Source organism: Aythya marila (genome assembly GCF_965140915.1).
Source record: "Aythya marila genome assembly, chromosome: 10".
In the NCBI taxonomy this organism is placed as follows: Eukaryota; Metazoa; Chordata; class Aves; order Anseriformes; family Anatidae; genus Aythya; species Aythya marila.
Genome location: NC_139051.1, coordinates 395,467 through 411,456, shown reverse-complemented (window position 1 = coordinate 411,456; position 15,990 = coordinate 395,467). Strand labels below are relative to the sequence as shown.

General features: G+C 50.4%; 1 protein-coding gene across 1 annotated transcript in view; it reads right to left on the bottom strand.

Moving 5' to 3' along the window:
• The window catches only part of PLXND1 (plexin D1), an 81,241-nt gene that overhangs the window by 50,052 nt on the left and 15,199 nt on the right, over positions 1-15,990 (bottom strand). The window contains exons 2-8 of the mRNA XM_082768125.1: positions 11,807-11,983; positions 8,724-8,855; positions 7,028-7,128; positions 6,233-6,362; positions 5,759-5,933; positions 4,164-4,272; positions 3,065-3,167 (exon numbers count right to left, since the gene is read on the bottom strand). Coding sequence (XP_082624251.1) covers positions 3,065-3,167; positions 4,164-4,272; positions 5,759-5,933; positions 6,233-6,362; positions 7,028-7,128; positions 8,724-8,855; positions 11,807-11,983 — 927 coding nt within the window. The remainder of the gene's footprint in view (positions 1-3,064; positions 3,168-4,163; positions 4,273-5,758; positions 5,934-6,232; positions 6,363-7,027; positions 7,129-8,723; positions 8,856-11,806; positions 11,984-15,990) is intronic.

Here is a 15,990-nt window from a genome sequence, read left to right as displayed (position 1 = left end):
AGCTACCAGGGAACTGTCTGAAAGTGCTTGTTTGACTGTGGAAAACACGATTCAATTCTTATCAGGACACTCATCTTAACCAAGCACAGTTGGTGCTGCCTAAACAAGGAGATTAAATAACAGAGATGCACATGATAAGAGAAGTAAAACAACAGAGCAAAGCAATGGAGAAAGATTTCAGTCCCAAGCTGCCTCAAGCAGAATCAAAAGAGTTAAAATAAAACCAGTGGGGCTACCATTGGAAATTCATGCTAATGCTCCCATGGCCTGGTGTGTCCTTGCATGTCACAGCAGCTGGCAGAGCTTGCTCGATAAATACACTTTACAGGACTGATTAACTCGTCGTCTTGCAGTCCCTTCTCCTGCTGTTCATCAGCAGCTAGAAATAGAGCTTCCCAGCTGATTGTATCGTTCATGTCTGGAGCAGGGCGAGGGGCCTGAGTGCTTAAAATGCTGCGGATGAAGTCAGTATGATGCTGCTTCCCGGTGGACCGTTTTTCAGGTGCAACCACACAAGCAATGGTTTATTTGCCAACAGCTCAGACTGCAGCTCGAGGAGCCCTGTTTCCAGGGCTACAGAGCACCTTACCCTGCAGGCTGCTCCCTGCAGTCGGTGGGGCCGGTGCTCAGGAAGAGCACAGAGATAAAAGGGGGATGTGCCTAAACCGGCGGCGACATCCAGCCGAACTGTAGCTCTGGAGTAAGGGACCAGAGGCAAACGAGGAAGGTCAGCCGCAGCGGTCCTCGCCACGAAGGTGCCTCGGGCTCTTGTGGCTGCTCTTCCCAGAGTGCGAGCTGACGGGCGCACGAGGGAAGGCTCGGTGCGCTGGGCACACTCGGCTGCCCCAGACGCCTGCCCACAGCCCTGTGCCCAGGCAAGAGAGCTGCCCTGGGAGGAGAGGTGGCCACACCATCTGCACGGCTGGGGCGTGGGGCTGGTGCCAGGCAGGCGAGGTGCAGCCGTGCCAGCACCCGCGGGACTCCCCTGCCTGGCCAGGACGCCTGAGCTGCAGCAAACACATCTTGCTTCGCTGCATAGCCGCTTGCCCCATCATGCTTCAAGAAGTAGTTGCACTTATGTGAGAAGGCACAAATTATTTCAGGCAGTTCTTCCGTTTCCCAGTAGTGTTGCAGGTTATGCAGTGACTTGACAAGGAAAGCAAAAAGTCAATCCAGTAACACAGGGCCTTCTCTACCAGTCCTCTAACAGACAGCCCCAGCTCTTCCTTTAGGTTTAACGAGAACTGTCCTGTGCACCAGACATGACAAAAGCCACTGATCACACTCTGGTCCTCGGCCACCTCCATAGCTGGGCTGCCCCTCCCCACTGCCCCTGACCCACAGCTGAAGCATCCCGGGGCGAGGCAGCACACCGGGACCCCTGCCTGCACGGAGCCAGCAGCAGCCCCTGCAGCCCGCTCACAGCTGCCTGTGCCTGGGCACGGGACCGAGCGGCACCACGCAGCGTCTGTGCATCCGTCCCATGTGCCGAGCACTAAACAGCTGAGATTTTCAATTGCTCAGCACCCATCCATACAGCAAAATCAAATGCCAGGTATTTTATGGAGCTTGGGAAATTTGCTAAGCAAAGGGTACTTTCTTAAGCCGTACATTATGAACAGTTAAGACATTCACAAGAAAGCACAATCCATTCAGAAACAATTCACAAAGCAGAAGAAATATGTCCTGCATTCCCAAGGAACAATCAAACAGCTGTGACCCACCAGTGGCAGGAAACATTTCATATTGTTCTCACAGCAGACAATACTGTACAGAGTTGCCATGTGTTGACTGTATCTGCCTGCCCCGTCCCAGGCACTTGGAGCATCCTACCCTCTTCCTGCCAAAGGGGAGTGGGTGCAAAGGGCTGGCTCCAGGGTCTGACATGGGGCCAAACTCCTCACGGCGACGAGCACGGAGAGCCTCTGGAAGCGTTTAGATGAGGCTCAGCACACCAGTGCCAAAGGAATATTCAATTTACAGTGCAAGAGCTTGGCTTACATCTACGGCAGATTGATTGCTAAAAAGCCAATTTTATTTAAATTAACTTCAATTTAAATTTCAGAAGCAGGAACACACCAAGCTTCTGGGTTATTAAAAACCATAATTTGGAAAGGGGTGATTTTCTCCTTCAGATGAGTACTGCCAGTGGTGCTCTAGCAAATTATTAACATACCACAACAGCCAAGTCAAAGCTAACGGAATTGTGAAGTACTGATACATTTATTTTATTACTCAAACCCAGGCATCCCAGGATGTAGAGAACTAGCAGCATTACTCCAGACCTGAGTGGTGATAAAGAGCCAAAGGGCAGAGGCTGCTGAAGCCTCTGAGGGAACTTGGATGCCCTCGCCACACTGTTAGTTGCTGGCACACATGCACAGGGCTCTGGTCTGGTGGCTGGGGAGCCAGGAGGACACACAGTTCAGCTCGGCATGGCTCAGCATGGCTTGGCACGGCACGGCTCAGCATGGCTCGGCACGGCACGGCACAGCACAGATCAACACGGCTCAGCACAGCATGGCACAGCTCAGCACAGCACTGCACAGCGCAGCTGCTGCTGACCCACCCCGCACGCCCCTCTCCTCAACACCAGCAGCCTGGGACAAGCCATGGCTGTGCTGCTGGGGCCAGCAAGGAGCGGGTAGGGACCATGCTGAGGCTGGTGCCCAGGGAGCCCACGAGGATCTCCCCATGGGGTCACGCGATGTCTCGCAGGCACAGCCAGCACCCACAGCCTGCCCAAGGCCCCTTTTCTCACAAGAGGCCATTCACCTCCTCTAACTTCTGCTCCCTGCCTTTAAAAGGGGAGGTTTAAATTTAAAAGAGGTGTCTCAGCCTGGGCAGCAGGCAGGGAGGCAGCGAGCGCCCTTGCAGACACAGAGAGGATTGGTCACACAGAGAGGATTGGACACAGAGGGTCCCTGGAGCTGCTGCACACCACAGCGAGCAGCGCTGACAAACGGAGACCATCGACCTGCATCCCCTGGGAGAAAGACGGTGACAGCAACAACACGGCAGCATGGGAAGCTCTCATAAAACAGCAAAGTCTGATGGGTCTTACCTTCATCTGCAGCGTGTCCTCACACTGTGAGCGGTTGGAGACACACATGTACGTGGAGGGGCACCAGTAACACTTCCACTTGGTTGAGAGGCAGCTGGTGCACCTGAAACACCAAAGGCACAATGAGAACAGTGGATTTCAGGCTGCTCGGCGGAGCCAAACCAGAGTCACATGATAAATCTTCACACCTTGTATTCAGTCTTTTATGTGGCTAATATTTATCACAGGCTCTGGCATTTTCTCTCCTCCTTTCTCTGGAGCTCACTGGGGACATGCAGAGCCGCCCATCCCCAGTGCTCCCCATGGGCAGCACCCAAGCGTCACTGCCTGCAGTGCCACCACCCTGGCTGCAGGCCACGGGCAGGCTTGGAGCCACCAGCTCTGGTCTCCCCCTGTGCAGCCAGAAATGCTTTCATCCCATCATCAGGTGGGCTTGCAGTTCCCAGTGGTGCTGAGCATGCTGTGGGACCCCCAGCGGGCAGGACTGGGGGATCACCGTGGCAGGCTGCACCGTGACGCTCTGCCAACAGGAGCATGGTCAGGGGCAGGCATCAGGACATCCCCACGGCCAGCAGCCCCCTCCCCGTGGCCTCATGCTCCCACCGAGCCCCCAGGGACACCTCCATCGCCCACCGCTGTGCCGTGAGTAACCCATGGGAACGGGGAGTGGACGTGGGCTTCAGCAACCCTGCAGGCATCACGAGGAAGGCCAGTTTGGCTGCCTGAGGGTTAACAGAACAAGTTTTATATAAAAATATTATTGCTGTTTAAAAAAAGCCAGCATGTCCAGATGGCTTAAGATGCCGCTAGGACCCTTCTTTGTAAATCCCTGGCAGCGCAGCAGCCGCATTCCTGCCAAATCCTGCCCAGGCCCCCCAGCGTCCCGCTGGCAGGGGCTGCACTCACCCAATTAACCCCGGGCAGGGGGGCCTTCACCAGCCTGTGCACACCTTTCTGGCCTCAAATTGTCAGATTTGCATGGTGCACAGGAGCAGGAGACAGGCACGGCAGAGCTGTCGCCATCCTGCCCGCACCCGGCCACCGCCCTCCCCACCGTGGCACCAGGCAGCTCCACCGCATGCAAACCCAGATCACTTACGCTCTCTTTGGGTAAATGTTTCCAGTTCTTTTGCAATCATAGATGGTGAAATTGGCCCGGATTATATTTTTGCTGTTGACCCGGAGAGCAGTTTCAACAATCACGTGGTCTGAGAGAGACAAGCCAAAGAATACTGGATTGCAAGAGCCTCACTCATTCGTGCTCGCTTTTAGAAGACAAGACAGACCCTTGGGAAAACAACGGCTAAATCTGATTTGTTTTCTCTAGGGTTTCCTCTGAGCTGGATTTCAGAGCTTGGACTATTCATCTTGTGCCCTCTGACTTCAAGTTCTTCCCTCTTAAATCAGTGCTTTACATCACCCTCACCAAAAGAACATTGCAACTTTCAGCAGAAAATTCCAGTGTGTTCTGCAAGTGTTAATTAGCAGAGTTAATTATTGTCTTCTCTGACAGTAGGTGTTAAATTGTATTTTTAAAAAAATGTGGTAATTAAAACATGTTAGTTAACATGATTTAAAACCCTGCTCACTTTCCCCATGACAACAAACCCATAGAGTGAGTGGAAATCCCTTTTTTGGCTACACAGTTCTGCTATGCTAGGTCCACCCTCCCCCCCCAAAAAATTGCCTTTTTTTTTTTTTTTTTTTTTTTGCAATTTTGCCATATAAGCAGAGGGACAAGAGACAATGCCTCTTTCAGAATATGTACAATAAATCAGTGCATTGGATTCCAGAAATTCATTTCGACATTGCCGTAACCAACAATACAAAACAGTTAATAATCTTCCATTCTTTGGATAGCTACGGAGAAAAACAATGCAGCTTTATAAACTTGCCTATGAAAAATGGGATTTTCAAAAGGACTAGCTAATTCTTCTCCTACTGAAGTCAATCATCTTCAATAGAGCATTCACTCCAGGCTTGAATGATAAAAATTTAACAAGCACTCAAGTCTGGAAAGAAGCACCAAACCTCTCAGAGGGGCATCGAAACGGGGCTGTCCCCAACATCGAGCTCTGGAAGCCAGAGTGCAAGGCTCATCTGACTTCAACCACAGGTACCCATCTCCTCTGGAGCACAGCTCCATGTAACCTCAAGATGGGCATCACATTCTGGCTGCACCTAAAACCAGGGGGAATACTGGAAGATCTCAGTCTGCTTTTTGGTTGCAATCGGAGTAGAGTTTCTGAACTGTCTTTAGGTAGGCATTTGCTCTTCTTCCAGAACCTCTCCTGAAGAGCACGGTACGTTTCAAAGTGAGATTAAGCAAAAGCAATTGAAAGTATCAATATAAGTAGCTATATTATTTCCACAGGGCTAAACCCTTTTTGTTTTAGTGCTTATTGAATCTAAAACAGAAGCTTTAATGAAATAAATCTTAATAAAATAAGCACAGGAATGGGCTTTTAAATTCTGCTGTTAGAACAAAAATTGATGGATATGACATACTGTCAATTCATGTTAAGATGGTGGAACACCCACACTTTAAAGTCATATGCCCTATGAAACAGAAGCAGCTTGTGTCTCTTTTCCCCCTAAGCATTATATGCACATACCACTGGGAAAAAAAAGCCTACGAAAGACTATTTCCGTACAAGTGTCTAGAATGAACTGAGCTTATTTCCCGCCACATACCTTGGTTGTCTGGAAATGCTGGATATTTCTCACGTGGAAGTAAACTGCAATAAATAAATTGGTTTGCATAATCTCCCGCAACTCTCGCTACCGTGTGGATATTATTTCCATAATCGCATGAAATGTTTGTTCCATTTAGGTTTGGAATAGTCCCATTTATTTGTATTATCAGGGCCTATAATTGGGGAAAAAAATCAGTTATTAGCTTAGAAAATCATATTTAGAATTTGTCAGTGTTTTACAAGGTTTGCATAGTCTAGCAACTCCAAAACAAGTCCACTGATAGCTGTTTTCTTTCATATTGCGCATTTTGAACTCTAAAAAGCCCTGTGCGTACAAAAACCTGCTTCAGCCCACCTCAGAACTGCACAGAGTGGTGCTGCACCAGGGCACGCAGGTGTCTGTCAGCCCTGAGAGCAGGTAATGACTGTGGAATGCCACACACTATTAATTTAGTATTGACATCAAACGTACCGGTTTCTCTTTTTCGATATTAATCTCAGGCTCCAGGATGGTCATGGAAGGGCACTGCTGCACTCCTTCACTTGCGCTCGCCCAGAAATTGGTCTCTGTGAAGTTCGTACATTCATGCTGCAGAGAACACCTGTAGTGCACACGCAAACAATTTGTGGTTGTTTATTTTCAAAACAGTTGATAAAAACGTTGACATCCCTGTGATGAAAGAGCCTGAGAAAATCCTGTGTCTACATCTTTTTCTCCCATCCACCCAATTAAGCCTAAAGTTTTGCTGCTGTGTTTGAACAGTCTGGTTGCTTGTGCTCCCAGCAGCACCAACAGGGCATTGCATTTTAGGGTAAGCAAGAAGAGGCCACGCTCAACCCAGAACAGGGGAGAAAAAGGTGACATTTTGTCTGACATCTTCAGTTTGTAAATATGGAGTCTAATTTTGCAAACTCCTATTTGAATGTTTATTGTCTCCAACTCATAAATAATAATTGCAGGGGTAAAGACATTCTTTAGCAGGGTGTTGGCGCTTAGAGTTCCATGGTTGGATGCCTGCAAAATATTCTTTGCACTGGCAACTGACTGCAGCATAACAATGCTGCTACAGTTAAATGCTGGCTCAAAAGTGCATCCCAACAGTTTGAGACCATACGCAATTGTTTTTAAAAGCCTGTCTTTTGTGAGGAATGGACAAAGGCTAGAGGTAGTGTGACTTAGTGGAAATACAGAAAGCACCAAAAATCCCTGGCTGGGCTTGAGGACCAAAGCCCATGCCGAATCACACTGGGAAACAACAAGTCCTACCTAGTCTCCATCGTGCACCACCCGCAGTAAGCGTCGGCTGCAGCCAGGCACTCTGCACATGTTGAATACTGGTTGCAGACAGCCACCTTCACTCGCGTCATCTGCACAACAACAGCACGGTTACATCCAAATGTTTTAAAATGCCAGAGAAATACTCAACCTGGATGTGTGTCCACCTCACCAATCACTTAGATGGAGATGCTTTGGGCTACTCTCACAGCTTGTCCCTGACTGTGAAAAGCTCCCTCGTGCCTGCAGAAAGCTCCTCTCTCAACAGAGCCGAATGGTACCTGGCTATTTACAAAATGATCAGGAAGCGACACCATTTTGGAAACCTTAATTTCTAAAGAAACCACAGTGCTGCTGGGGGCTTTGAGGTAAACCATGCATGCGTTGCTTTCTGCTTTTTCTTCTCTCAATTTCTGAACATCTGGGAGGGAAAACTGAGTAGTTTGGTAGTGCAGGGGCCAACAACAGGAGGTTCCAGCAGCCCCAGGCTCCACCAGAGCAGCACAGCCCACCTGGTGGCTCCTGCACCTGAGCCCCATGTTGCCTGTGGCTCTTTGCTGCTCCCCAGCCCTGCTGCACTCAGCTGCCCTCAAGTACTCATTGCACCGATGACAAATGAATTCATCCGGTTTACTGGGAAAGGGATGGGCAGACGAGAGCATCAAATGTGCTGCACTCGGTGTTTTATCAAGCCATGAGTAAGGACCACAGCACAGCCTGAGAGTTGAGAAGAGAAAGTCTGAAGTATCAGCTGAAGAAGCATCCTGGGAGTGTTCTGTGAAATGATAATGACCAATCTGCAGGGAATTAGGGCTTGGAAAATATAAATGTAACATATAACATTTGTGGCTGTGCATCTGTTTTGACAGATTAAAATGTAATTCAGGACAGACCACCAGAGCCTCTAGTGCTCAGCTCTCATCTTCCTCCTCTGCTCACTTGATGGAGATGAGACCGTCTGTTCCTACCTGCTGCGGTCTCTGAAGACCCCCCCATCCCAGCTCTCCCTCCAGCAAGGCTGTGCGGAACACAGAAGCCGCCCCTACAGCACCTTCCCGACAGGCAGACTTTTTGTTTGTAGGGTCTCCTAAAAGCCACCTCAAAGACCATCTACCATAATTTTTGTTTTTCTATAATGCAACAGCCTCTGCTTATTTCCATACTCCCATAAGTGAGATCAGTTTTGATATCTTTTATTCTTCCTTTCATTTTGCCACCACAAAGACAGGAAAGCCAATGCGGATAATGGGAATCTTGCCTGCCCCAGACTCCAGCAAATCATCGCACGGCAGGGAAAAAGCTTGTGTGCATTTAAATTCATACTGCTCTAAAAATAAGGCTGGCACACCGTAACTCAACTGCAGCCCACTGTCCAGCTGGAGGCCACAGAGGCCCAAAACGGCCGCTGCTCAGAACGGCGGGCGGGAGGCATGGGGAAGCCGGAGGGCTCCTGACAAGCTGCCCACCAGCAGACTGCTGCCTGGGCCAGGGGGGCAGGCACAGCCCTGGACAGGTCAGAGATGTGCCTCGACACCAGTCAAAGCTCTCAGCTTCTTTGCTCTGTCCATTAATGTTACAGCAAATTTTATTGTTTATTTATTTCCTTCTTGCTCTCAGCTTAATGCTAAAGGCTAGGTGAAACGCACTTTGCTCAACGGGTGATTTTTCTGACAAATGCAGATCTCACCTGATAGGACGTCATCAGATAGAGGAAGGTGGAATCAGAAGGATCGAACTGCATGATGGGGTGGACAGGCTCTCCATAAGCCACCGAAATGGATCTCCTGCTGACAACCTTCATGGCGCTATCCAGGTTAATCTGTAGCGAGAAGACGCCACTCACTGAGACCATTTTTCAAACACTATGGGGAGGTTACTTTTCCTCCATTATAAACAAGAACCAAAATGGTATCTAAAGGTGTTCCACATTTTTGAGTACTGCAAATCTCTAAATGCTTTATAATCTGCACATGTAGAGCTTTATGGCAAAGCCAGCTCAGTGGCACAGGGAAGCCACTACATGGTCCGGAAAGCCCATGCGACAGCCAGGAGCAATACCTCAGGATGAGCAAACCTCACGTCCCTTGGTCTCTCAGTCTAAAGCCCTCTATTTAAGATACTGCCTGGAAAACTTCTAGCCTAAGGCTCTAGCCACTGCACAGCCTGGCTACATGGCTGCATGACAGTTCCCATGTCGGTGAAATGCCAGCATGCCACAGCCATGCTGCTCTCGCTGTACCCTGATGTAAGTGCCATCAGCCTCCAGCCCTCATTACATACATATGCGCATTTTTGTTACAAAGAACATTTATTTCCAACGTCTAATGAAAAACAGCAAAAATAAGCAACGTGGTTGTATAACATGGCATCTCCTTCTCCCTGTGTATTTGAAAAATAAGTGTTGTCATTCCCGGCCAGAAGAAGCTTTTATCCCTGCTAACACCAGGAGACCACAGCAGCTGCAGCAAGAGAACTGAATCCTACCTTGCCTCATGAATCACCAGCTGAACCGCTGGCAGTGATGGAAGAGGCTGCAAAGCATCAGCCTGCCTTTCAGATCCCAGAATGTCTTGGCATTTGACTTGAAAACTCAGCAAATTAAATGTGGCATTGCTGAGAGGAAATAACAATAGAGCTACACGATTTTGCGTGACAGTCACTTTTCAGCTTAAAACAGAAAGGGAGAGAGGAAAATTCCTACCTCTTTACTAGCAAAGGGAGGCAATAATTGCAAGGACCAAGCATGCCTGTTCTCTCTAAAGTGTAGATTAAATAATTAACACAAGATTAATTAATTCTTATATTAGAGCTGCACCAACATGTCCTAGTAAGATAGCTAACACTATCTCAATGAACAGGGCTTCCCTGTGCTAGAAGCTGTATGCGGGCACTGCAAGCAGCTATGTAGAAAAAGAGAATGATCTTTACTCCTATTTTAAAACCTGGCTATCCAGAAGATAAATAATTTGCCTGAGATCACCCACAACACACAAGAACCAAGCCCTGACACCTCCACTTCAGTTTTGCAGTGATTCTTTCTCTCTTCTTGCTGAGCTCTTCTCTAACCCCTGGCTGTTCCCAGGTGCTGTCCCTAGGTCCCTCTGCCTCCCGGACCACCCGCACACTTCCCCTGGATCCACACGGAGCTGCGTGGCCCCGGGAGAGCCCCAGCAGCAGTACAGAGAGCACCGGTCCTCCTACTGGAGCTGGGCCAGTGACATGCCGGGGGACACACGTTTGTCCAAATACATGCATCTACCACCCCAGCTGGGCTGCACGGGTGCTAACAAGAGCGTGGGGAACAGGTGAGAGCACAGACAGCCCACACCATGTCCCCAGCTTGTGGCTGCAGCCAGGGTGGCTGAAGTTCTGTGTGATCCCACCACAGCACCACTTTCTACAGACTCATAACTCGAGACAGGGTGGCTTGCCAGAACGCCAAGCCCTGCTGCACCCACGCCTCCTTCAGGGGTGGGACACCCTACCACACCTTTCCACTGGCCGTGGCCTTCCAAGCACTGCTTTTCCTTTAATGACTTTGCTGGATGTGGCACAGTTAATGGCCCTCGTGAGATGCCTGTCTGCAGCCTACCTGATTAATTCCCCATACCCTGGCAGCCATAATTGCTGCTGGCAGGAGCCGGTTGAGCACTCTTTCTGCCCCTTTGCTGTCTTTTCTCAGGCAACAAATCTGAATGATAACTCACGCAAAGTATCTTGTATCCCGTGCCAAATAACAAGGAGCCCCGAAGGTAAAAGGGCTTCTGGTTATGCAGCTGTGTTGTAGAATTAGATTAGAGCTATCTGAGCAAATTATCCCAGCAAAGGGTAGCCAGGAGCCTCTCCCTAATGGAGGTTCAGCAGATAAGGCTGCTTTCTCTGAAATGGTAATGGAAGCAGAGCTGTTAATACTGTGTGAACATGGGCAGCTCTGCGTGTGGTATGTGCCTCTCTCCCGGCGCAGTGCACCTGGCGAGGATGCCAGCCGCCTCCCACCCTCCTGAATTACTTGCCCCTTCAGGCAAAAATCAAAGCAGCAAGTTGCTTTGTGATTGTTCCCACATTTCTGCCGGGAGCACTTGGAAGCAAGGGAAGAGATGGGATCAGTTTTCTTTTCTCCAAGCATTTTGATCCAATATTCCATATTATGCACTACTTACTCCAGCTGAGACAAAGCAGATATCAGCCATCTCTCTCCTCCAGGGCTTTCTCTCCCCTCTCTCTATGGACTTTTGACACTGAGAATACACCAAACTGTTGTGTCTGGCTGGAATCAAAAGTTTCTTTGGCAGACTTCAAGCGCTAAAGTTACTGAAACCTCGGCCTTGCATCTTGGCTCCAGGCATCGCTTTGCTCTGCACTGCCTTTGGCACATTGTTTTAAATAGATACTTCAGCTCCGTCAGATGCCTGGATTCACACCTGCTTGGGACTCAGCACTGGCAAAGTATTGCGCAGTGATTCCCCTGTCTATATGGAGCCTTCAAAAGCCATCAGCTCATGGGGAGAATTTATTAGAAGAGCTGCTAATAATTAAATGCTGCACAATAACATTTCCAGCACAGGTTTCATCAAGTACATCTTGCTTGCAGAACCGTAATTAACAGCCACCAGTCACCAGGCAGCATATATCGCCATACCGATCACAGCAGCGTCCAATTACTTCTTTATCACCAAACGAAGGCAGGTGTTAGATAAACCTGACAACGGACATTGGCAGGGGCAGCCCCTGGCCCTCCCCGTCCCCCCGGCCTCTGCACCCCACACTTGCCTTCAGGAGTCCTCCGCTGGCGGTGCCCAGGAACACCACGGTGTAGTTATTGACGCTGGCGACCGCCACCGCAGTGAGGCCGTTGTAGGTGAAGACGGGGGTGGCGGTGATGGGGTTCACGATGGCCAGCGGGTGCTGCAGGTGTGCTGCTCCACAGTCCAGCTGCTCCGGCTGCAGCTGTGGGGACACAAACGTGCATTAGCGGCTGCACCCGGCCAGGTCCTGCCTTCTGCCACTAGGGATCAAGCCTCTGAGCCCAAGGGAAAGGCCTCACTGCTGAGCCATTCAACAGGAAAATGCAGGTCCATTTGGGGACAGGAGCAACGATGGAGCCTCCCTCGTGCTTGCAAGGCCTGTCCTCAGAGCCAGACCTGATGAAGCCCAAGGAACAGGCTTTGCTGGGTTGCCTTGGACAAGCCGACGGAGGGCTCTGACCCTGCTGCGGGAAGGAGCAGGGCAGCAGCGGCATGGCTGCTGGGGCTGTCCCGGCACGGGCACCCTAGGCAGGCGTCTGCCAGGCAGGGTCCCGTGCCCACAGCAACATGGGGCTTCCGTGCCACACACACCTCACACCTACCCACGGCACTGGCACCTGTCCCAGCCCACGTCCTGCGAGGCGCCAAAGCCCAGGGGCAAGCAGAGGGGGGAGGGAGGTGGGAAGGGGTCTCCTCCCTGTGCTCTAGGTGCCCCCAGCCCACCCTGGCGAGGTCTCAGCCAGCCGGGGACCAGCCCCGCACACGGCCGCCCGCTTTGCTCCTGTAGCACTGCCACAGCCCCGCTGCCCCCACCCCATGGGCATCGCTGCTGTGCCAGGCAGCTGCGAGCCAGGCACGAGGAGGGAAGGTTCATCAAGTAAAAGAAGTTAGCTAGAATATTATTTCCCTGCAACCAAGTGAGGAGATGAGTGAGAACAGAGCCAAGGGAGAGGAAAAAAGACAGGCTCACTGGAGACCCTCAGGACTGTAAATCCGGGCTCCGATCTTGCTGCTGCTGGAGTCAACAGCAGTATTTCCACTGGTCAGATCCTCACATGCTTGGCCAAGTCATGCAGCACTTCACTGCAGGCGCTGCCCACTGATGGGCTGAGACACGAGGAGAGCAGCCTGGGAGCAGGACCAGGCCAGCAGACACTAAAAGCAGGAGGCTGCTAACCAGGCAGGAGCAGATCAGTGATGGAGGTGTCCTCACAGCCTGGGGCATGGAGGGGAGTGCAGCAGCAGCCAAACTTGTCCCAGAAATGCTGGAGCCACCACAACCGCCCAGCCTGGCCCCATGGGCTGCAGCCGCTCACAGCCCGCCATGCCCTGGTGAGCAAGTACGAGCTGTGCCCTGTACATGAGACCACAAGACACTTAATATCTGCCTCCAGCCTCTTTTGCCAAACTGCTCCCAAAGCTGTGAGGGAGCAGGAGCTGGCTGTGTTACAAAAAGTTAAGCCAAAGATATCCCAAGCCAGGAGCTGCAGCTCCAGCAGAAGCCCAGCTGTGGTGGGAGCTGGCTGTGATGCGCAGCCTTGAAGCCCAACCGCTGCTCCCACAGGGCTTCGTACCAGTGCTGCTGGTGAGAACTGGCCAGGTTGGTACCAAGGCTCCCGCTCCCATTCGTTAACAGGTGCAAAAGACCAATGACAGAGGAAAAATGTAAGGACTCCTCCTCTATGTCACCTAGACCTAGTCTGTGAGCAGGTATTTGGCTTACTTGGCCCACAGCAAGACAACAGACGTGACCATTCTGTGCTAAATTAATTAGCACTGCCGCTGCATGACAGCAGCATTTAAAAATTAGACTGATGCTTCATATTTCTCCTTCCCTGCTGAGATGCACCCAAGATTTATGACCGCTCTCGCCCTGAATCCTCTGAGATTCTCCTTATAATTTCTGCTCAGACAATGTGGATGGATTCAACGACGTCTGAATATCACAACAGTCTTGCTGCCGACAATTTACCTGCTGTCACTCCCACAGCAGCTTTTATGAAGTGCTGTGGGGGCAGCTGGCGCCGTTCAAATGATGGGCATGTTTCGAGGGCCATTACCACATCATCTGCAGTGTCATTTCAGGCTCATCTCAAAAGCCGCAATTGCGCTGTCACCCTCGCTGGGTGTTGGCATGCAGCTCACAGGACGACAACTGCAGGTATTTGCAGCCTGGTGCTAGTCTAAAAGCAGAGGTGATTTCGGCTCTGGCTGCAGGAAGCACTTACACACCGCGTCAGGCAGGAAACCTGCCTGACGGACCTCAACCCACACCCCCGCCACCAAGCATGTTTTATGCCTTACTGAAGTCAGACGTACCACAGATATCCCTGCCGAAACAACACTTGGGAGTGCTAATTTAAGCAGAACAAATGCAGGGATTGAGGCTGTATCCGTTAGGACACTGGACCACGTTTCTACCACTCAGAAGCTGATGACCAGCCTGTTAAGCACATCCCTCCCTTCCTGGGCTGTGTCGCAATTCCTGTAGTACCAGTATTATTTCACTAACGGAACCAGACTGCCTGCAGCTCTACCCTCTCTTCAGTTGGTTTGAAGCCCCTGGACCTGAAGCAGCTCCTGATCACAAATTTGGAGGACAAGGACAGCCTCTGGGCCTCTGCTCAGGACAGTGCCGAGAGGAGGCGACACACATGGAGCGGCAGCTTGGTTTATACAGGCGCGAGATGAAAGGATCAAATGTTCTGGATGCCAAGTGACTTTGCTAAACATATTTTGTAGTTTCACAGTATTTCATTCTGCTAAAACAAAACAAAACAAACAAACAAACAAACAAGCAAGCAAAAAAACAACTGCAGCCCAAATTCTCAAGTGCATATGTTTCCCCTGTAACTGGGCAACACAGTTTCTTTATGCTACACACAGGCTACGGAAAGCCATTCATTTTTCTGATGTAATGGTTCCTTCCACTCACAGACAAGCCTTCAGAAAGGCACTTGGTTTTATTTATTTGTTCTGGGGACACTTATCTCTAGCTCCACTTCACCACTCTTTACAAACATCAAGGAACCGAAGCTCCCAGGGCTCCGTCCTGCTGGAGGCTGAGGTGCGGGGCAGCCTGGGCACCGGAGGCACGCTCAGAGGAGCCTCCTGCGTGCAGTGGTGTCGGTCCTCCACCGGCCTCCCCCAGCCGGGGGCACAAGCCTTTCCTTCCACAGATGGCTGAAGCCAACGGGAGCTCCTTATCTGCTCTCGCTGCCTGTTTATAAATCACGCTTTAGAGACCCAATATAAACGCAAAGTGTTTTTCATGGTAAACAGGATGTAACTATTCTAATGCAGCCACGCATTATTTTGGTCACATACATCCTTCCCTTAAAACACCTTTCTTTAAATGACATCAGCTCTTCCAAAGGACAAGCAGGAGACATATGGTGTTTCCCTCACATGGTCTCCAGGGTGGGGTGACACAATATGCTGCTTCTGTCTGTAAACTACAGGACCAAGGAGATATTTTAACTCTGTCATTTTAGGGTAAACAGGATATGACCAAGTCACATCCTTATGCAGGCACCAGACGATCACTCCAGATAATCACCACAGCTTGGGAAATTTCACTTAGAAGTTGTGCTGAAAGGCATTCTTGATACAGAATGGGTGAAATCTTGCTCTGTTTTAAGCCAGACTGATCTACCCTGCAGTGGGGAAGACATAAATAAAACTTTTCTTCCCAAACCAGTGCCCTTCTATCATTTGCATTTTAAAACAACCCCATGGGTGTTTATTGCATTGCCATTATTTTTCTGCTTCACGCTGTAGATACTGAGTAACTCGCAGAAATACTGAAGGGGGGGCCTAGATCCAGGTCCTTCTGCACCCTGCCACCCTCAGGCTACAGGGGAGCCGCCCCGGGCACAAGCTGCCAACAGCCCATGACCAGCACAAGGTGAGCAGCGGCGCTGCCATCCCACACGCTCACAAGGAGGGTGTACTCTGTATTTCTACAAAATTTCAAAAATGGGGCAAATGAACCCAAACCAAGGAGCAATTCCTAAGAGGAGGGTTAGTCAGATTAACCCCTGAGTGTGATCAGAAAGACAGCACAGGACAGAGATGAAACACTTCCAGCCACATCGGAGCTCAAGTGTTCAGCTGCTTTCGCAGTGCAAGTTCAGCCCTTTATCCCAGGCCTAGAACGGCACAAACTGAAGCGATTTACCAGAATTTCCATTACCAGTCCCCCAGCCC